The 23,339-nt window shown below is 39.4% G+C and overlaps 1 protein-coding gene across 4 annotated transcripts in view; it reads right to left on the reverse strand.

Moving 5' to 3' along the window:
• The window catches only part of KIF6 (kinesin family member 6), a 386,628-nt gene extending 363,536 nt beyond the window's left edge, over nucleotides 1-23,092 (reverse strand). For 3 of the 4 annotated variants that reach the window (XM_054492899.2, XM_054492898.2, XM_054492897.2), the window contains exons 1-3: nucleotides 22,873-23,065; nucleotides 18,353-18,462; nucleotides 12,299-12,373 (exon numbers count right to left, since the gene is read on the reverse strand). In XM_054492899.2, coding sequence (XP_054348874.2) covers nucleotides 12,299-12,373; nucleotides 18,353-18,462; nucleotides 22,873-22,938 — 251 coding nt within the window. In that variant the 5' untranslated portion in view covers nucleotides 22,939-23,065. Of the gene's footprint in view, nucleotides 1-12,298; nucleotides 12,374-18,352; nucleotides 18,463-22,872 lie in introns of all 4 variants that reach the window. The other variant, XM_054492900.2, reaches the window with a different exon arrangement.
• Nucleotides 23,093-23,339: the final 247 nt, after the last annotated feature.

The following is a 23,339-nucleotide window of genomic DNA, read 5'->3' on the forward strand; positions in this document are numbered from 1 at the left end:
AGATTCCTTCAGCCATGGCTTCAGACGACAGTGTCACAGGATCACAACATAGTTCCACTGGAAACTGGGTGGAACATTTTTCCTTATCAGAAGCTGTGAGGACTGTAAGTATGGCAATGACATAATTGGATGCTTGCCCAATATGTCTCTCACACAACTTAATATCTTTCATTTCAGTGTATTGCTGTGCCTGAAATTGGACTAATTTTGGTAAACAAAAATATTTTTCTCCAGGCTGGTCTTGAACTCCTGGGCTCAAACGATCCTCCCACCTCGGCATCCCAAAGTGGTGGAATTGTAGGCATGAGCCACCAAGGCAGTCAGGATCTTTCTGTTAATAACACAAATTCCTTTAAGAAAGTTAGACTTACTTGCACTGCTTGATATACAGCTGACACTCAGTAAATATTAGCAGAATGAATGTCAAATGAAGTTTCATACATCTAATTTAATTATTTTCCTCTGAGAACAGCTACACTGAATGAAGAAATTTTATGAACAAAAGGAAGAAATGTTATTTAGTGCATGCAAAAATTTGACAGAGCATGGGATTTGGATGAAGTAGGTAAAGTACTTGGGCATCTGGAGCACAGGAGAAAAAACTCAGGAGGTGAGCAGTAAAAGGGAAAGTTGCCTTTCATTTCCGAACTCCACCCCACTCCCATTTCCACTCCGTGGCCACCAAGACAAAATCCACCTCCCCCCCAACTCCTGGTCACCAAGACAAAACAATCATCTCAATTTTGCCTATTTGTCATGGCCACAAAGAAAGATTTAACACTGTTGACTGCTACTGAAAGGTAAAATGGGATGAAGACTGAACAAAGCCCACCGATTCAGTGACATGAACATCATTAGTGAATTTAGCAAGGATGATTTCAATGAAATTGAATGAAACACATAAATGCTGGGTGTGATAAAGCAATTTAAGAAACAAAAGACTATGAAAGGAAGATCTATTCTAGTTTCAGCTCCACAACCTAATTACTGGGTAACCCCGCAGAAACCAATTAAATGCTCAGGGCCCTGTTTTTCATCTAAAATGGGAATAATAATACCTATCAACCCATAGGGTCATTATAAAAATTAGGTGAGATAATATATGTGAAACTGCTCTTACATTGGCAAAGCTTCATATAAAATAATATGTATTCTTAGTGTTATCAATTAATAAGTAAATTTGTTCCTATTATTTAGCAAGAATTACACTAAAAATTCTGACCAGAAACATATGGCCTAGTATAAAAGTAAGGCTCAAATTCACTGACAATGATAGAAACTCTGTTAAAAGAGCTCTGCTCCAAGTAAAGGAACTTTTAAATGAAGATATTTAGATCTGCAAGTGATAAAGCACAAGATAAATTTACTGCTGTATATTCTCCAACGATTCAAACAACATATTTTCAGTATGATTTTGCTTTTTCCAATTATAAAGTCAAATAACCATAGTAAAAATCTTGCCAGTTGTAATCAATCACTACACATTTGTGTAGGAAGGATTTTCCAGAACACCTTGCCTTCTATTTGTGTTCTTTATATATCTTTCTTTTGGAGGCTATCAAGGTGAGCAATAATAACTAGAATATCTTTGGATTATTTGTAAATGTATCCTCAAGTCCTGAATTAAAGATCTGATATAAAATTGCAAACTTTTTGGTGCCTCAGGAGAAACCAAATCTAAAAAGAGTTAAGGGGGAAAAAATCATACAGAAAAACATTCATAACTTGGTAAAATTCTGAACTGGGATGAAAATCCTTTTCTATAAAAATGTTGGTGGGGAGCCAAAAATGGATGATAGCTAATACTCACTGAGCATGCACTATGAACTTACTGAGCAATCACATATACTGGGGCATGTGATTTTCATGTACAGCTCATTGGATTGTCATGGCAAATGAGGTAGATATTACAGTATCACTTAAAGATAAAAAGCTGGTTCAGGCCAGGCGTGTTGGCTCACACCTGTAATCCCAGCACTTTGGGAGGCCAAAGCAGGTGGATCACCTGAGGTCAGGAGTTCGAGACTAGCTTGGCCAACATGGTAAAACCCCGTCTCTACTAAAAATACAAAATTAGCAGGGTGGGGTGGCACATGCCTGTAATCCCAGCTACTTGGGAGACTGAGGCAGGAGAACTGCTTGAACCTGGGTGGCAAAGGCTGCAGTGAGCCGATATCGTGCCACCGCACTCCAGCCTGGGTGACAGAGTAAAACTCCATCTTAAAAAAAAAAAAAAAAAACAAAGCTAGGACAGAGAAAGATGAAATAACTTGCCCAAGGACACACAGCTAATAAGTATTAAAGTTGGGATCTGAACTGTGCTTATATGGCTCCAAAGTCCCTGCTCTTAGTCAATATGTTATATAGTCTCCCCCAATTATATCTTTAGAAAAAAATGTTCAGCTTTCTGAAAATAATCTGTTAAGCACCTAACTTAGTCTAAATAGTTTCAGATTTCTCTTAACTTGTAACATTCCTGTGAATGTTAACTATAGTGCATTAAATCAAGAGTGGGTCCCTTCTGAGCATGGGGCCCTGTGTTATGACATAGGTCTCATGTATATGAAGCCAGTTCTGGCTTTAGGATAAGGTGCTTTAACTTATTTTAGAAATAAGTGGGAGGTAAATTATAAACAAACAAATACCAATTTCAGAATTGTAAAGTCGTTTAGAGCACATCTTGGATCTCTGAGAAAGATACTAACAACAAATACCACCGGTATCATCTGTCCCTATCTGCATCAGACTACAACCTAGCTGTAGGCCTAGGTGAGTGAATCTCAAACCTTAGTGTGCATCAGAATCACCTGGAGGGCTTGTTAAACTACAGGTAGTTCTGATTCAATAGGGCTGGGTGAGGCCTGAGAATGTGCATTTCTAATAAGTGCCCAGGTAACGTTGATGCTGCTGGGTTACGGACCACCCTGGCCTAGACAAAAGAGCAGGTGTCTATATAGCATGATTTTAGTCATTGAAAAGGTCTCTGTCTAAAAAGTACTTCAGGAAGGAAACAGAAATAAAACTCACTTTATAAGAAATAAAGCCCATCACTGTGCATTTAAGCAATAAAGGGAAGGCTAACAGGTGCTAAAGGATCATCCTCTATCTGCTAATTATCTTCCTCAACAAATACTCAGAGTATCTAATAGACACCTGACACTATTCTAGGAGCCGGGAACACAACAATGAACAAAGGTAAAGAGGAGTCCTTGCCTCCATGAAGTTTAATTCACGCACAGGTGAGGCTCAAAGTGCCATGAGGTGAACACCCCAGAAGCAGCCTTCAACCAATAATGGGCAGGAGTGGTCAAGTACCCCGGCTTCTTTGCCCCTTGGGTGGGACAACTCTGAGACATGTTCCTAACAGTTCCCCAGTGGTTACCAGTAGAAATAAGTCCCAGTTGCTTACAGTAGTAACCTGCTCTTTAAAGGACCCTACCTTCCTTTCCTTCGCTTTCTCACTTCCCTACTGCACTCCTGGTGCTTCCTGAACTCACCTCCCAAACAAATTACTTTCCCTGGAATCCTAGCCTCAGGATCTGCTTCTGGGGGCACCAGCTTAAGAGATGTCTCTTCATGCTGCAGAATCAGTGCATCTCCGATCCACTGGCTGGTCTCTTTTATTGTCTTAGGAAATCCCCAACTAACTTTTTAATCCAAGTAACGCTTTTTATTTTACCGCTGACCCAGTAATTTTCACCCCTCACATATACAATATTCTGTCAAGGAATCCTACTTCTTACAATCAAACAGCTTCACGCAACTCTTATGCTTTTTTTTTTCTGTAGGTATTTTATCAAAAAATATGAATAGCTTGTAGTTATTATTGCAAAAATGATAGTATCATGCAATTTCTTGATCAATTATTCTTAAGAAGAGAAACCCAGATTTAGGCTCACTTTTTACCTACAGTAATAAAATCTGTGTTTGAAATGTGCACCTTTAATACATTCTATATTTGTTACATCAACTGCTGTTGTTTTCTTCACATTCACCAGCTATAGGTAGAATGGCAATATTATCCCCTTCCTTGTTAAGTCCTTGATGGAACTTGTCAAGGTCATCATCTTGTATAATTACATGGCTTTAAGCTAATATGTTAGTGTCCCCGTTTTTAATCATAAGACCATGTTCTCAGTTGAAAATATAATTTTAAAATTGTTACACTTAAAAGTTTAAATTTAAGTATAATTGTAAAGTCACAAAAGCCAGAAATGTAATGTTATCAGGAAATTCAGCATAGCAGCAAGTAAAGCCAAGTGCAGGTACATGTTTATAAACAACGCATCTGGCAAAGTGCAATTGTGGCCAGAAGTTGAACGGATCTGGGGAACAGGCAATGAGTTTTTGTACAATTCAGTGGTGAACAATGTTTCCTGTAAACTTGGAAAAAAAACAAAATGTCACTGGTGTTTTTGTGAATTTCAGATGGAATTAGCTTTATTGAATCCCATGGGGGAGAAGTTCCAGTGCAATAACTGAGATTGCCTAATTTACAGAATAGAAGAATATCACAGAACAAATGTCACTAAAATTTTTATAACTCAGGATTTTCTTACTGCTTTATTTTGAAATAATGATAAATTTACAGGAAGTCGTAAAGAGAGTATAGAATAGTTCTCTGGACCCCATTTGCCCCAGTGGTTACATATTGCATAACTGTAGTACATTTTCAAAACCAGGAAATTGACATTGGAACAATGTATGTGTATAGTTCTATGCCATTTTCTCACGTGTGTAGAATTAAGCAATCACCACTGCCATCAAAATACAAAACTATTCCATCACTATAGAGATCTACTGGTGTTAACATTTTACCAGTTTGAATGAAGTGTAGAAACCTTACTTCCCTTACGGCCCCCTTCTCTTTAAAACACATAGGGGTGGAGTCACGGATTTTTCCATGGTATCTGGATGGTCTGGATGGAGTAAGGCAACTACTATCTACAAGTTTTCTGTCTTGCTAGGCTGCCAGTCCCCTGGCCCTCTTGCTAGAGACAGTAGACTCTTCTTGAGGATTTTGTCTGAGCCCATTGGTGTTTCTGGGTGTCTGGTTTCTCCAGCATCCAATCTGGGCAGGGTGGTTAAGTGTCCCCACTCTGTGCAGATATATGAGGGGAAAAATCCAAGGGGATTCACCATTCTGTCACTTCTCAGGTCCTGAGGTCTCTAGCTAGGCTATCTTCTCTTCAGCTTTCAGAGTCATGTTTCTTTGTATATGACGTCCAGAGTCTTTAGCTGTACTTAGTAAGGGGAATAGAGAGAAGTGTGTCTACTCTATCTTGGTCTGGAACCAGAGGTCACTAAGCATGTTTTTTAAGTGGCAAAGAAATTAAAGATTTCTAATTTTTTCATCTCTTACATTGAATAGGGCACTGACGCTTGTAAAGTACATTGTTTCTTTTCATCCTTAAAACAACCTTGTAAACTTAGTGTTATTAGCATCCCCTTTCTCAGAAGGGATAACTGATTCAGAAGTGATATGTCTGATTCAGAGTCACATAGGGAGTTAGTCACAGGGCTAGGGCCAGAATTGGATTATTTGACTTGATGCCAAATATTTTGAGCCACAAAAGGTAAAACCATGAGTACACAGAAGTGAATAAGATTTTTTTTAATCCTCTTTTGTGAGCCTTTTTCTCCCTATTCTGGCCTCCTTGTCTTGAAAGAGCAGGATCTCTTCTCTGGTTAGATTAGCAGAACTGGGTGTGCTAGGCAACCCACAGCATTATCAGCAAAGCCTGTTTCCTAAAGAGCAACAGGTAAAAGTCCTGCTGGGCAATGACCTTGGTACAACTGAGAGTGTGGTACTGCCCCCTGCCATGAGAAAATACCCTGCATCAAGCCTTGGCCTCCCACCCAGCAAGAGCACATGTGCAAAAGTAGTCAAGCACATCCTTCTCCAAATCTGAGAGGGTAGCCATCTCTTTATAGTAAGAAGAGAGTGAAGGAAAAGAGAAATCTTCTTACTATATATTGAAAGGCTGCTCCTGATAATGTTCATCACTGGTGAAATCAAAGGTTAACAAGTGGTGGCTCACAATGACTAACAGCTTTCCGAAAGCCAACCTCACTGGCCTTATTGTAGTGTAGGTGCCTTAGCTGTTCAGCACCAGCTACTGGGACTGTGTCATAGCATAGCCAGTCCTCCTGCCAGTGCACATTCTATTCATTTTGGTCAAACCATCATGTTCTTACAAAACACTGAATTTCCAAATTTTTGCAAAATTACTCACTGCACATAAAGTAAATTTCCTACACTCCAAGCTTTTAGGTAAAACATAGATTGGCTCTACTAGAAAACTGGAATTCTGCAAACTTGCAGATGTGTGGTAAGACCTCATAAATGTCTAGACTTCATAGTTTTCCTCCCTAAGTCTTTGAATGAAATGGGCACTCAAGGATAATGTACTATTTTTGCTTGAAGCTTCAGGTATTCTCTGATAGCCTACCACATATTCCAGAGATTGATGCACTTCAGTTTGAGAAGCATAACACCAGATTAAAAAAAAAAAAAAAAAAAAAAAGACACTCTTTTGTATACTGCAATACCATAGACATTTGTAGACTTCTTAAATCTTACCTTTTTTAAAAAAATTCATCCAGAAATTAATGAGCAAAATTCAGATGACAAAAGGCAGTTTTGACATGTTACTAATCAACCCAAATAGATTTCAAAGACACCTGAGATTAGAAGAGGCATCATGATGAAGCACTTCCTAGTGGAAATGTACTAAATAATAAATAACCACAAAGATTATTTTACTTTATTTCCAATAATACAAAGTTCAAGCTTTACTATTTCTCCCCACACATGCAGTCCTATACAGCTTTGGTCCCTGCCCTTTTTGGCACCAGGGACTGGTTTCGTGGAAGACAATTTTTCCACCAAATAATTGTGTGTTGTCGGAGGGATGGTTTTGGGACGAAACTGTTCCACCTCAGATCATCAGGCATTAGTTAGATTCTCATAAGGAGTGTGTAACCTAGATTGCTCGCATGCACAGTTCACAATAGGGTTTGTGCTCCTATGAGAATCTAATGCCGCAGCTGATCTGACAGGAGGTGGAGCTCAGGCAGTAATGCTCCCTCCACCAGCACTCACCTCCTACTGTGTGGCCCAGTTCCTAACAGGCCACAGACTGGTACCGGTGCGTGGCCTGGGGCTTTGGGGACCCCTGCTATACAGTCATGCACATAATATCACTGGTTTGGACGAAGTAGAAGAGATGTCTAAATTGGTGAGATTCCTGAATTACAGAATTTTGGACAGAAATGTGATTAGTTTCATTTAGGCTTAATTGCATACTGTAACCAGAATTAAGCTACAATGTGTTAACCCAGTAGAATAACTTTAAAGGGCTAGTTTAAAGTGGTCAGATTTTATGTTGGGAATGTGTTCTTGAAGGCTAATCTTCACTAGGAATAGCAGAGATTTCTGTTTAATATCTAAAGTGGTATAGTGTCTATTCAAAGGCCTGCCAAATTATGTAAATCTTAAAAATTTGATTTTCAATGTATGAGGATATATTATTTTAAATATTGTGCATAAATAACACTTTATTTTATTAGTATTTTATGTTTTACCATTTCAAAGTCATACAATTTAAATTTGCATAAAATATAAACATTCTGTATACGGCATATTTAAAGTCAATGAAAAAAGTGATTCCCTCCCCAGGCTCTTAAATAAGTCAATTTGCTTAACAACCCTCTCCTACAGAGATGAATGAGAAGAAAATGTGATTCTGCCCCCATCTGTCTATTCACTGTTGCAGTACATGTTTCTGCAGAGGAGAAGCTTGGATTAGGGACAGTAAGATACTCCTAGCACCCTGGAGGAAAGAGGGCCTCATGCCTAGCAAATAAACACACCATGCCCTCAGCACATGCCATCCCTTCCCCATAGACACAAGGGTAGGCCACAGTGAACAGGACATGCTCAGACAGACAATAGCATTCTCAAATGACAGGGATAAGCCCACCACTAAGAATCACCAATATCTGAGGGAAATCTGCACCAGGAAAGCAAGGCACCAAACTCATCAGAAGAACATGTACATAAAGAAAAAGAAGACAGAAAAAAAAAACCCCAATGTTTCAAAAGAAGATCATTATCTTCAGAGGGAAAGGGAGGATACCACATTCACAAGCAAGAATAGACTTTTTCATTTCCTAGAAATGAAAAATAAAATAGTAAAAATTAAAAAATTTAGAGGGATAAAGAAGAATTCACATGACTGAAACGCAAATTACCATGCTGAAAGTCTGTGCTGACAAATTCTTGCAGAACTCAGAACCACAGGGCAAAGAGAGGAGAACTATTAATGGGAAGTTGTAATATTTGAAGGATAGGACTGCAAGGTCCAGGAAGAAAGAATAGATATGTTAGAGGTAAGAAAATTATTTGAGAGGCCGAGGAGGGAGGATTGCCTGAGCCCAGGAGTCTAAGACCAGTCTGAGACCCCATCTCTATAACAAATTTTAAAAAGTAGCCTAGTGTGGTAGCATGCATGTGTAATTTCAACTACTTGGGAGGCCTTGAGGCAGGAGGATCGTTTAAGTCCAGCACGTCAAGGCTGTTGTGAGCTGTGATCATGCCACTGCACTCCAGCCTAGGCAGCAGAGTGAGACTATGTTTCAAAAACTAAAAATTAAAAAATTAAATAATAAATAAATAAATAAAAATGAGATCACTTTTTTAAAAAAAGAAAGATTTGTTTTTAATTACCAAAGAAATGGTCCCTGTGATGACCCTTGAACCTGAGTTTTCAGATTGAAATAGCTGAGTGAGAGATAAGAATACATGAAAAAAATATCCATACCTAGACTCATTAATATCAAATTTCATAAAAACAAAAAAAGAAAAAAATCCTAAAAACACCTGGAAAGTAAAAAAAAAAAAAAAAAAGTATCTAAAAAGAAATAAGAATCAGATTGGCATGGACATCTTTTCAACAACCCTGTATGTAAAGAGACAATGAAGCAGTATCTTCACAGTTTTGAGAGGAAAGAACTTGTTAACACAGTGCTACACCCAGTCAAATGGCCGGGTATAGCAGCCTCAACCTGCTGGGCTTACGTGATCCTCCCACCTGAACCTCTTGAGTAGTTGGAACTATAGGCATGCACCACCACGCCCAGCTGATTTTTAAAATTATTTATAGAGACAAAAATCTCACTATGTTGCCCAGGCTGGTCTTGAACTCCTGGGCTCATTTAACTGTGAAGGGAAAGGAAAGACTTCAGAAAGCTCCCCAGTCCTGAATTTTTTCTAAGAGGTTGTTAGAGGTTGATTACTAGGAATCTAAGAATTAGACACAAATACAAGAAACAGCGATAGACAAAGAAATAGGTATAACTTTGAGATAATTAAAATAAATGTTAATAAAAATTCATAATAATAATTAAGACAGAAATATCAGTTGGTCTCCACAATGGAAGTTGTAGAGGTATAGGAGAGGCAAAGTAAAAGTATCCTAACATTCTTGACTAGACTAAGACAGAGAGAGCTAGACAGAGACAGAGACAAAGTTTTTGATATTGAGAAAAATACAAATGTTTAAATATCTAAATTTAAACTAGAGCTGTTGAAGTACAATGTACAACTTGAGAAAGAAAATGGAAGCAGCAACAACAGTCAAACCAACAAAAAGCAAGAAAGCAAAAAAAAATTAGGGAGTATAATAAAGAGGAGAAAGAAAACAATATAGGAGGAATAGCTCCAAATTATGGCGATCATAATAAACTGGTTAAAGTAACTAATTAAAGATCAAGAGCTGTGGGTTTAGCTAAAAAGGCAAAAGCAGCTAAATTTTATTTATGAGGCCCATTCTTAAAAACAAAATGTCATAAGGCAGTTGAACTAGGAGAAGGAGAAAGATAAGACAAAGGCTGACAGAAAAAAAATAGCAAAACTAATTTCAGGAAAAAAAAAGAATACAAGGAGAAAAGTAATAAAAAGGATAAAGAGGAATATTTCTTATTGATAAAAGATAAAACCCACTAGGACCAACTTGAGCTGCTTGGATAAAAGTGCTCTTGCCTGTTGTTTTTGAAATCTTGTTATCATGGAGTTTGTCACATCAGTGAATAAAACAAAGTCCCTGCGTTCATGGAGCTTTGTTTTAGTGGAGGCAAATAGACACAAAAACTAATATAGAATTAAACTATATAATATGTCAGGGCCGGGCGCGGTGGTTCACACCTGTGATCTCAGCACTTTGGGAGGCTGAGGTGGGTGGACACGAGGTCGGGAGTTCAAGACCAGCCTGGCCAAGATGGTGAAACCCCGTCTCACAAGACAGAAAACCAAACACCGCATGTTCTCACTCACAGGTGGGAATTGAACAATGAAAACACTTAGACACAGGGTGGGGAATATCACACCCCAGAACCTGTCGTGGGGTGGGGGACAGGGGGAGGAATAGCATTAGGAGAAATACCTAATGTAAATGACAAGTTAATGGGCGCAGTAAACCAACATGGCATGTGTATACCTATGTAACAAACCTGCACGTTGTGCACCTGTACCCTAGAACTTAAAGTAAAATAATAATTAAAAAAATGTCAGATGGTGATATGTGCAAAAATAAATAAAGTCAAATAGGGAAGGGTAACAGAGGTGCAATTTTAAATAAGGTACTACAGGAAGGCCTTACTGAGAAAGCTGCTATGAGCAAAGATTTCAAGTTGCTGAGGGAGAAACCATGCAGATTTCTGAGGGAAGAGAATTCCAGGCAGAGGGAACAGCAAGAGGAAATGGTCACCGCATACAATTAAAACAGCATAAATTAACTGAGATGGAATGGAGAACCAGGAGAGTGTGACAAGTGAAGAAAGTATTTGGAGGAGGACGGAGTGATCGACTGTGTCAAAATGGCAGACATATCACACAGCATGAGGACTGGGAAATGATCATTATTAAATTTAGCAAATAGAAGTCATAGATGACTTTGACAAAAACAATTTCAGTGAGGCAGTGGAGGCGAAAGCATGATAAGAACAGGGTTTAGGAGAGGAACTGAAGTAGTGAACACAGTAGGCCATTTCAAATATATTTTCTATAAAGGAAAGCTGAAGAAAAGGGCAGTAGCTGGAGGAGAAAGTGGGGTCAAGATGAGAGAGTCTGTAGTGGAAGGGAAACCCAGGCATCCATGAAAAAGAAACTTAAGGTTCCCTTCCTGAATGATGCTAGGAAGTTGAAAAATAAAACACATGAAACTAGCTATCTGAAAAATGACACAACCCAAATGATTGCTAAAAAGAAGGGAATTTCAGAAATGTTTGACATCTAATCAAGGAGACTTGGATTTCATCTAAAGAGGTGTTATTGGATTGTGATTGTAACTCTAAAATAGTTTAAGCCTACTTGATTGTAAGTTACCTAATGAAGGAAGACTGTATTAAAAAGAGAAGGGCATGGTTTGCATAGGATTCATAAAACAGGAGTCTGAGAGACAAAATGTGGCACTGTGTTCCCAGCAATGTCCACTAAAAAAGGTGTACTGATGAGCAGACTTGAAAACTGGGCTCATTTAGCAGGTATAATTTTCATCATTTAACTGTAAAGACGAATGTATCTTGGGATTATCATTAGGTCATTAGCATCATCCAAATGATTTCAGATCAGAAAGCAAGCTTATTAGCAGTAGTTTTCCATATGGATTCCCTATAAGAGGACTCTGTGCTTGAGTGTCTAGTCCCTAGGAGACTGCCAATACATATTAATAAATTGGCATTCTGATTTATTTGGTACTCTCATGTGAGTTTGGTTCTAGTAGTCAGCAGCCTAGAATTAGCTAGATACATTAAAGCAAAGGGCCAAGCTTTGAAATGACACTGAGGTAGAGCAGGGCCAGCATCATTAGGCAGCCTCCCAGGTGCCACCCATACCTTATCCGTTGTCCATCTAACCGTATGTTTGAAGTACTGTACTGAGGAAAGAACACTGAACTTAACAGTCAGAAAATCGTCTAGGACTCTGCCACCACTACCCATGCAACCCTGAGTAGTGTCACTTAATTTCTGTGATCCTCAGTTTATACATCTTTACAAATAGGAGTAACAATATCTAGTCTATTTTGCTGAGTTATTTTGTTTTGTTTTGTTTTGAGACTCAGAATCTAAATCTAAAACAAATGGTTATAGGAACAGAAGGTACTAATGCTATCATCATTACATGTCCTGCAGCCTAAGTATATAATGGATATACTTAAGCACACTACCACAGTTATCTGAGAATTGAAGACAAAATGAAAAACCACGAGCCCACTGAACAAAATATGAGAAATCCTACCTCCCAGCAACTGGTTTGGCAATGTTTTCAAAAATGGTCTCTTGGTTTGCATCCTGATCAAAAATTCTTTGAAATCTGCAATGTGAAAAATAGTAATTATTTAAAAGCTGCACCTCCAAACACTATCAGATTAATAAATCTTGTTTTTCTAAAAGCTTTATAAATTACCCCATATTTACATCACTGGGCTTACCTAACTTAGCACAATGTTTGCCCTGTAGTCTCAACCACACTATGCTGTTGTACTCCTGTATACAAATGGTGGGTAAACAGTATTGCTTTGACAAGATCTGCACAATAAATCCCTCTGAAAAACTGCAGCAGCTTTGAACCAAATAACAAATTGTGTGCTTTTTAGCTCTCAAGAGGGACAGTGTCTACAATTGGCAAGAAAGTCAAAACTAGATAGCTGCATGAAATGGAAATCCAAGAACAGGATGTAAACAGCCAAGGAACTTCTGATGTCTGACCTGTGAGAAAAGACTGCAACTGTGAATTGTATGATTATTGAACTTAGTTTTAGTATTTTGAACTAAAGTTTATTTTTCCACTAATTTGGTGCTATATCCTAGCATCAGCCATTTAATTCTCAGGATGGTTTTGTTTCATTTTGTTGACCATGAGTCAAAAGTCAAAAAGTAAATTAAGATAGACCTGTCCTGCAGAGAGAAGGTTTAATCAGATTGGCAATGGCTTAGGGGAAGGTGGTGGAGGTATGGTGTCAATTTCACTCTTCTTGCAATGCTGCTCTGACTTAGCATAGTACTGGATTGCAAGCACAGTGGAACACTCGGGGTAGAAGACACAGAACCTATTTTTTTTTTTTTTTTTTTTGAGACAGTCTCGCTCTGTCACCCAGGCTGGAGTGCAGTGGCGCTATCTCGCCTCACTGCGACCTCTGCCTCCTGGGTTCAAGCGATTCTTCTGCCTCAGCCTCCCGAGTAGCTGGGATTACAGGTGCGCCACCACGCCTGGCTAATTTTCGTATTTTCAGTAGCGACAGAGTTTAGTAGAGACAGCTGACCTACCTCCATTTTAGAGAAGCAAACAACGAGGAGATAATCTAAGGCACTCTGGCTAGTATGTCATTTAGCAGGGAAGATTGTATTTTAGACAGTAATATTTACTGTTTAGTGTGCCCAGATTGCTTCTCAAAACTCTATAGATGTATCAGAGCTTCAGATATGAACACCAACATAACACAGAGGTCAACATAACACATAGCTGCTGAACTGCTTTTCAGAGCACTGTGTAGTATGAGGTCTGAGCACATATTCTCAGCTTTTGAGGAGAATGATGATAAGGCTGGTTCACTTCTTTTATCAGATGGGTGATGACTGGGTGAATCAATTAGCCATTTTCTACCCCATTTCTTTAAAAAAGAGTAATTATATCTACTATCATGTAAATAAAAGAGATGGCAGAAGTTTTAAAGAAGGCAGTGAATCACACACAGAATATCTTCTGAAAGGTACCTTGTGTAAAATTAATGATAGCATTTTCATTTCTAATTGATCTATTCATTCCACAAACACATACTGAGGGCCTACCATGAACCAGTCACTTCTAACAAGATTTAAATTAAACTAAAATGTAATTTTAGTATAATATCTATAAAGCATATTGAATTCCTTGGGGGAAAATGACATCCTCCACTATTTAAAAATAACAGGCAGTAGAAACACAAGCAATCCAGATCTCTCTTTTTATTGACTTTTCCCCACACATTTTAGAAGAACAATTTTAGCACCAAAGTTTACAATAAACCATTAACTATATATTAAACATCAAATGTCATCATCCCAAAATATTGCATTTTATACAATATAGTTGCATAGTAATCTGAAAAGGCATTTTGATCAGCTGTCCTCTGAAAACCACTGAAGAGCACAATAGAATCACAATTAGAAGGGATTTTAACACGTTCGGTCTAATGATTAACAGAGGAAGAAGTCGAGATCCACAGAGATAAAGCAATTACTCAGAGTCTTAGAGCTCATCAATAATATGCCTTGAGACATAACTTAGGTTTCCTGATTCTTAGGAGGTCCTTTCATTTGTTAGGAACTTGAGTAGGCTTTTTCTAAACTCCATTTCAAACTCAGCATATGCTGACTTCTTCCCACCCTAAAGAATGGTGCACTTCCTGTGCTCTTCCTCATCCCAGAAAGCAACAGCTCTATCCCTCTAAATGTTCAGTCCAAAACCATTAGGATCTGCTTGACTCCTCTGTTTATACTATACTTTATGTCTAATCCATCAGCAAACTCTGTCAGGTGAGACCTTCACAATATATCCAGAATTCAATTATTTCTCCACATCCCCACTGTTACCACCTTGGTCCACGCTACCGTAATTTCTTGCCTGGTATCTCTTGCAATAGCCTAACTAGTTTCCTTTTCCCCCTTCCAGCCTGTTTTCCACATGTCAACAAGAGTGATCCTGCTAAAACATAAGTGAGATAATTTCATTCCTCTGCTCAAAGCCCTCCATTGCCTTCTCATGGCTCAAGTCCTCACAATGACTTATGAGGCTCTATGTGATCTGGCCATTCTGCTGCCTCATGCTTACTCTACTCCTCATGCTTACCCTACTCCTCATGCTTACTCTACTCCTCATGCTTACTCTACTCCTCATGCTTACCCTACTCATGCTTACTCCCCTCTACCTCTTGCTTACTCTACTCCAGCCACATAGATCACTTTTTCTCAAACATGCCGGGCGTTCTCCCCATTAGGGATTTCACTCTTGCTATTCCCTTGGCCTGAAAGTCTCATCCCTTAGATACTTGAATGGCTGGCTTCCTCACCTCCATCAAGTCTTTGCTCAAATGTTCCTTTACTGTACGCCTTCCCTGACCTATTAAATGTTGCAACCATTCCTCTCCTTCACCCCCCTCATCCAGCATTCCTCATTCCCCTTGTTTGTCACACTTTTCTCCACGGCACGTAGCACCTTCTGACGTACATTTTGCTTACTGATCTTCTCCTCTATCCCTCCCACTAAAATGTAAGCTCCCTAAGAGCAGGAGCTTTGTTGTGTTCCCTGCCGTATTCCTAGCAATTAAAACAGCTCACAGTGGGTAGCCAATAAGTATTTATTGGTTGAATAAATGTTCTTGGGGGAAAACAGCCTTTAAAATGCTTAAATATTTATCTCTGAACATATGTGTAAGTTGAATATTTTATTAATTTCTAATTTTGAATATTAAAACCATTATTTTCTATTCAGAGATTTAAAAATAAGCCAATGGTGCTTTTACAACAATTGCACTCTGTTTGTATCTATATAAAGAATACTTTGGGGCCGGGTGCAGTGGTTCACACCTGTAATCCTAGCACTTTGGGAGGCCGAGGTGGGCAGATCACTAGAGGTCAGGAGTTCTAGACCAGCCTGGCCAATGTGGTGAAACCCTGTCTCTACTAAAAATGGAAACAAATTTAGCCGGGTGTGGTGGTGCATGCCTGTAAACCCAGCTACTCAGGAGGCTGAGGCAGGAGAATTGCTTGAACCCAGGAAGCGGAGGTTGCAGTGAGCCAAGATCGCGCCATTGCACTCCAGCCTGGGCGACAGAGCGAGACTCCACCTCAAAAAAAAAAAGAGTACTTTGGATAGGGTCCATAAATAAAGACAGTAAATTCTTCTTATCAATCAAATGGAATCATGTTGAATAAAATATTTCAGCAAACTGTTGTTTTATGTAATAGATTTTGGCCTAGGCCAGCTGGTAACAAGTCACAATTATGAAGGTATGTAGCATGCTTACATCAGTGGGAGAATGTTCTCTTCAGAAAAAGCAAAGCAGGAGCCAGGAGCGGTGGCTCACACCTGTAATCCCAGCACTTTGGGAGGCCAAGGAGGGTCAGATCGCTTGAGCCCAGGAGTTCAAGACCAGCCTGGGCAACATGGTAAAACCTAGTCTCTACCAAAAAAAAAAAAAAAATTAGCTGGATGTGGTGGTGCATACCTGTAGTCTCACTACAGGCTGAGGTGGGAGAATCACCTGAGCCCTGAAGGTCAGAACTGCAGTGAATTGAGATTGTACCACTGCACTCCAGCCTGGGTGACAGAGTGAGACCCTGTCTTGGAAAAAAAAAAAAAGAAAGAAAGAAAAAGAAAAGCACAGGTTTTAGGGCTATTCCTTAAAGGATATAATGAAAGACAATGGGGAGACACAAAGACAAGGTGAGGACCGCCCCACTAGGCAACAATAGGTTAGCAAGCCCTGCTTGTACTTACTGTAAAAGACACAATAAGAAAATGAGGTGGAAGTGGAGGGAGAGATGTATATTATATATGAAAGACAAAAGGTAGAGTTATGAAGACCAAGGAGAATTCTTTATGAGACAACAAAAAAAGCAAATAAGAATTTAAAAAGAAAAAGGCCGGATGTGGTGTCTCATGCCTGTAATCCCAGCACTTTGAGAGGCCGAGGCAGGTGGATCACTTGAGATCAGAAGTTCGAGACCAGCCTGGCCCACATGGCAAAACCCTGTCTCTATTAAAAATACAAAAATTAGCTGGGCATGGTAGCAGGTGCCTGTAATCCCAGTTACTTGGGAGGCTGAGGCAGGAGAATTGCTTGAACCCAGGAGGTGGAAGTTGCAGTGAGCCAAGACTGCGCCATTGCACTCCAGCCTGGATGACAGAGCAAACTCTGTCTTAAAAAAAAAAAAAGAAAAGAATTTAAAAAGAAAAAGTGAGAGAGAGAGAGAAGAACAAAAAAAAATCTGGGATAGTTTTATCCAAAGGGCAAAGGCAGGAATAGTCTCAAAACAGGGCCTTTGTAAAACGGTCTAGAGATACATTGAAGAGAAGAATTAGGATTCTTTCAGCAGGATCCAGAAATCCATCACCAAAGTTTGGGCCAGAGTTCAAAGATGGATTTAATTTGGGCTCAAACTTCTCCAGAAATCAAAAGCGGAGATTAAAAGAAATAGACTAATCTGAAAATGGAAAATAAAGAGAATGTGAAATAGATATACTCCCTAAATTCAAGACATAGCTACGAAAAGAGTATTCAGACCAAAGGCACTGATGACCATGCAAGGGTAGCTGTTTGGTATTTTTCAACTGAGCCATTATAGTTCAGCACTGCCCAAGGGAAATATAATGGCATCCATAAATGTGAGAGCATATGTAATTTAAAATTTTCTACCAGCCACATTTTTAAAAAAGCAAAAAGATTAGTTGGGCATGGTGGTGCAGGCCTGTAGTTCCAGCTATTCAGGAGGCTAAGGTGGGAGGATCACTGGAGCCCAGCAGTTCAAGGCTGCAGTGAACTATGACTCCACCACTGCCCTCCAGCCTGGGAGACAGAGCAGGACCCCGTCTTAAAAATTTAAAATAAAATAAATAAAACTTTAAGAAACAAAAAGAAACAGCTGAAATTAATTTTCATAATATACTTTTAACCAAAGTTAGAAGTTTCATGTACCAAAATGTTACAATTTCAGCAAATAATCAATATGAAAAATGTCTTGAGATATTTTATATTCTTTTTTCTTCATGCTAAGGCTTCAAAAATCCTTCATATGTTTTATACTTTACAGCACATCTCAATTCGGGTTGAACATACTTCAAGTGTTCAAGAATCACATGTGGCTTGTGGCTATTATATTGGAGAGCACAGACATAGAGTACGCATATGTGCATATGAGGTCCAAATATCATATATATTATAAAGAAGGCTTACCTATATAGCACACAAATGATACTGTACGTTCTTACCTTCAGTGAAGTTTAATCATGCATTGGAACTTTCTGTAAGTGCTAAACCAGAGTGGGTTGAGTAGGAAAACACTAGATAAACAGAGCTAGTAAAGAAAGGCTGGAATCTTGGAATACAATCTCAGATATAGAAATACACATTGTTTTTGACCTTGGGCACAGCAGTGAAAAGGCAACTTGAGTTCAATCTACTAGGTGAGATGAAGAGCTGCATTGCATTTTCCATAAGAAATGGTGCTAATGATTTCACAATGAATATTAATGCAGTACAAGAGTTAGTTCAATAATGAAACAGAAATGAAAAAAGGAGAAAGAAAAACTTACTTAAATTTGTAGCTTTCTCGCTTATTATTCACAAACCCATCTGCCAAATCACGTGGTAAGATAATTTCCAAGCTAGGTATTAATTTTTCATCTTCATCTATGGAATAAATCTGCAAATGTGAAGACAACAAATGGATATAAAATGGTGAAATTATAGCTTGAACTATCACCATGTTATTATGACTTGTAATGATAAGAAAATTATACTCTTAAGATTAAAAAGTCATAATATCATATAATTTGAATAATTTTTCTCTTTGAACTGTGTGGATTCAGACAAATATATGGAACTGAACCAGAGGTAAAACCTAAATTAATGCTGTATCAAAGTCAGATCATCTTTGAATGATCTAACATTCAAATATGAGTATTTGACTATCTCTGTTATTATTGTCATTGAGAAACTAATAGCCCGAAAGCAACATTTTATCTAAGTACTGCTTTAGTATTATGTATCAGGAGTTAACATTTTACTACAATCAATAAGCATTTCTGAGCATTTACAAAATACCAGAGATAAAAGGACTAGGTTTGGAGCTGTCTCGGATAGCTCACCAAGAATGCTCTAATTCAAGTTATGTTCAAAGGAGCCTAAGGTTCCATGAGACATTTTCAGGCATTTGATAAGAGAGATGTGGCTTCAAAAGACACATGTAATTCATGTATTTGATGTCATTTTCAAGGTTCTCATTCCAACTCAGCCACTAATTAGCAAGTGACCTGGGAGAAATCCTTTAGCCTTTCTAAGCTGATATGGAAATAGAGGGTCTTAACCAACACACTTAGGACTGTAACATTCTCTGATTCTCTTCCTGGTTTCCTATTCCATCATTTTTATTGGCCAGGAAAATTAAAAGTCAAGCCTATAAAGAGGTCATGTGGAATAAATAAAAGCATAAGATTTGATGTCCCAAGACTTGGGCCCAACACAGCTCAATTTACCAGCTGTGTGACCAGCCACCACTTTCAGAATTGAGGTTCCTCATACATAAAATGAGGAAAACAGAATTACCTCCCTTACAAGATAGCTGTGGTGATCAAATGATGTAATGGAAATGGAAGTATTTTGTAATGCACCATAAAAAAAAAAAAAGTCATTAGATTTAAAGGTTTTTTTTTTTTTTTTAAAAAAAAAAAAGCCTTCTTGTCTTTTACCAGGAAATAAAATTCTTTCTAACAGGCAATACTTCCTGTCTGAGACCCATTTAGATGCTTGGTTATGGGGAAAAAGTCATATTCCTAAGCAAGTAAAAGCCTACCTAAATCTCCAGAAAGTCTGAATATTTTCCTAAGTATATTTTATTGAAACTTCTCATTTAAAATGTGAAGAATTCATGCAGAAAAGTCATTACATAAAATAAAGTATTTGTAGAAAGCAATGGCATCAGGTTCAAGGCTTTCTGGCTAGGTTTTCTCAAGAGACATTTAAAAATTATATCCTGTTGGGCACTACATTTAAAAAAAAGTTTTATAGCCAGACAGGTGAGTGAAGGGGGTGTATAAGACATGAAACATACAAGAGTGAGGAGTTACACCCATTTTTTAAAATTCTATATTTCTCTGCTCAGCAGACAGAAAAGAATATTAACTGCCATTAATGACCCTCCACTACTCTGATTAAGACACTCTTTGAGGCCTTAAGAAAAGTCCCTTAGAACCAGATCACTTGTTTAGTGTAATATTGGCTTTCTATCCTTATTCATAAAAATATTATTTGAGATAGCAAAGTTATTTTTTAAGAAGACAGAACAAGTGCAAAGATGAATATGAAAATGTTTTGAAATGTATAAAGCACTGTACAAATGGAAAGCATTACCACTGTTAAAACTATCAAAGATTCATTTTATATATCCTTTTTATTAATCTGTTATTACAATTTACTTTATGATGCCTTAAAGAATAAAAGTAATGCAGTAATGAAGCTACAAAATGAAGAGAAAGAAAAAAATACCTTTGAGTCACTCTCAATTTAATACTACAAAAAGCATTTCTAGTCAGAGAAAGAACTCTACAATCTTTTGCAGACAAGAAGATATGGCATTAAACTGTGGAGTTTTTAAGGGAGAACAGGGATATATTCATTCAATATTTATTCATTCCCATTCTCTTTGTGTGTGTGTGTGTGACACCTAAAAATATGACACCTAAAACTACTTCCTGGAGGATCAAACAATCCACTCTACACACTCACCAAAGACATACAAAAAGAGGTACATTAAAATATCCAAACACTGCATTTTAAGAGAAAAGAAAGTTCAATATTAAATCCAAGACTCTCCATCCACTTCCCTGAACCCCACCCCTACCCATCCTGTCTCTTGACCTTATCCCAGCCTCAGCTCTGACTGCTGAGTCCATATAGACAAGCTCAACAGTTTAACCTAAGAATCTGGGGGGAAATGTTACATACAATACACTTTTTACATATGATGCACTCTAAAAAGAAATGCATGTAAGTGATTATTAGAGGGGAGAAAATGGGAAGATACCCATGGTTCTTTCTAAACTACTTTATTCCTGTTTTAAATACATAAATTATATGAGGCAAATGCTTAATCATGAGATGCTATGATGTTCCACATAGACATATACCCAATATATATATGGAACAGGAATACAACATTATTAATATGCCCACTCCATATACTCACAAATATGATCCAAATTGCCCTTGCCTAAATTGTCACTTTGGGGAGCAAAAAAGGTTTCCGAAAAGGGGATAGCTTTGAAATAAAAAATCCTTAATTAAAATTACAGTTCTGCTGTTCACAATAGCAAAGACATGGAACCAATCCAAATGCCCATCAGAAATAGACTGGATAAAGAAAATGTGGTACATATACACCATGGAATACTATGCAGCCATAAAAAAGGATGAGTTCATGTCGTTTGCAGGGACATGGATGAAGCTGGAAACCATCATTCTCAGCAAACTAAAACAAGAACAGAAAGCCAAACACCACATGTTCTCACTCATAAGTGGGAGCTGAACAATGAGAACGCATGCACACAGGGAGGCGAACATCACACACTGGGGCCTGTCGCGGGGTGGGAGGCTAGGGGAGGGATAGCATTAGGAGAAATACCTAATGTAGATGACAGATTGATGGGTGCAGCAAACCACCATGGCACGTGTATACCTATGTAACAAACCTGCACGTTCTGCACACGTACCCCAGGACTTAAAGTATAATAACGAATAAAATAAATGTTCTAAAATTGAAAAAAAAATTACAGCTCTACCACTCCCCAGCTGGGTGCCTCGGTCACATTATTTAACCTGAGACTCAGTTTCCTAACACCAACCTTGCAGGGTTCTTGTGAGAATGAGAGATAATGCAGATAAAGCACCTGTCAGGTGGCCATTTCTCAAGATACAAAAGAATGACTATGCTCCCTTCTAGGCAGAAGACAGGACGTTTTGAAACATTTAAGAAGCATACCAAGTGCTGGGCGCGGTGGCTCACGCCTGTAATCCCAGCACTTTGGGAGGCCGAGGCGGGCGGATCACAAGATCAGGAGATCGAGACCATCCTGGCTAACACGGTGAAACCCCGTCTCTACTAAAACCACAAAAAATTAGCCGGGCATGGTGGCGGGCACCGTAGTCCCAGCTATTCGAGAGATTGAGGCAGGAGAATGGCGTGAATCCAGGAGGCGGAGCTTGCAGAGAGCTGAGATCGCGCCACCGCACTTCAGTCTGGGTGACAGAGCGAGACTCCGTCTCAAAACAAAAAAGAACAAAAAAAAAAGATGCATACAAAGTATCATTGCTCAGAGTCAGGGCAATGTCTTAACCTTCTTTATACCTTGCTGAATTTAGCACACTAGAGGAAGCACCTAGTAAATATTTAGTTAATTGTTTCTGAATGAAGTACACATGCGTATTCTTTGGGTCAGGATGCTTAAGCATCTACCTATATCTATTAATACGAGGAGTATATGTAAAGGTTCACGTTTATGTTGGAGAACAACAACAGAGTCAACTAATTACTGAGGCCCCACTGGGTGCAAAGTACTACATATGTGTATGCTTTGTGCATTTGTGTCTATCTATATTTGTATTATTTCAGAGGTACATAAACATGCATCTCTTGCTTGCACGTTTTGCCCGAGTGCCAAAAGTTACCTTTGAGTGTATCTGCATGTGCGGTGCTGCGTGAGTTTCCCAGAAAGGTGCAATAAGTGCTTATGTGTAGTTGAAGCGCACACTATACAGGCATACTGAATATGCACTAGTCTGCCCCCGCGTGAACACGTGTGCCTGGGTGCAAAAAAATGGCTCTGTGCCGGGTCTGCGCCGTGCCAGGTGGGAGTGGCCTGGCTGTCGGTCGCGTCGCTGACAGCGGTGCGCGGGGGTCTTCGCGGCTGCAGGGCTCCTCGGTCAGTGTGTGCGGGATTCCGGGAGGCCTTGGCGCCCGCCAGCAAGCCCCTCACCTCCGCCCAGCCCCTTCGCGTGCCGCCCGACCCCAGCCCAAGAGGCCCCGCCGCGCCGGCGCCCCGGAGGCTCCAGCCCGTACCCCTTGTTGGTGCTTCCGGACAGGGGGCTTCACCCTCGCGAATATCTGGATAGTCTGCTTCACCATCTCCTCCCTGGCTCTGCAATGACCCTTGACCTCTCTCAGGCCCGGGCTGCCAAAACTAACTCCAACCACCTCCGGCGACCCACGTCTTAGCAACAGTAGCTAGGGTCGCTACCCAGTGAGCACCTTGGCAGCCAGGATCCCGCCTCCTCCCTCTAATTGGTCGCGACCCGAAGGAGGCCACTAAGGGGCGGAGCTAGGGCGGGCTGGGCGAGGGTGGAGAGGAGAGCGCTGCGCATGCGCATGAGCGAGTGTCTGAGCTCTGGGTTTAGCGCCAGACCTGGCCTGGACAGTGTGGTTAAAGGGGAACAACCACCATTCCTTGCCCCGCCCCGCTCGTTCTCCCATTTTATTCTCCATGCCCTTGCCTTTAAAAAAAAATACAGCACTGGGCCGGGCGTGGT

This window comes from Pongo pygmaeus, chromosome 5 (genome assembly GCF_028885625.2).
Source record: "Pongo pygmaeus isolate AG05252 chromosome 5, NHGRI_mPonPyg2-v2.0_pri, whole genome shotgun sequence".
In the NCBI taxonomy this organism is placed as follows: Eukaryota; Metazoa; Chordata; class Mammalia; order Primates; family Hominidae; genus Pongo; species Pongo pygmaeus.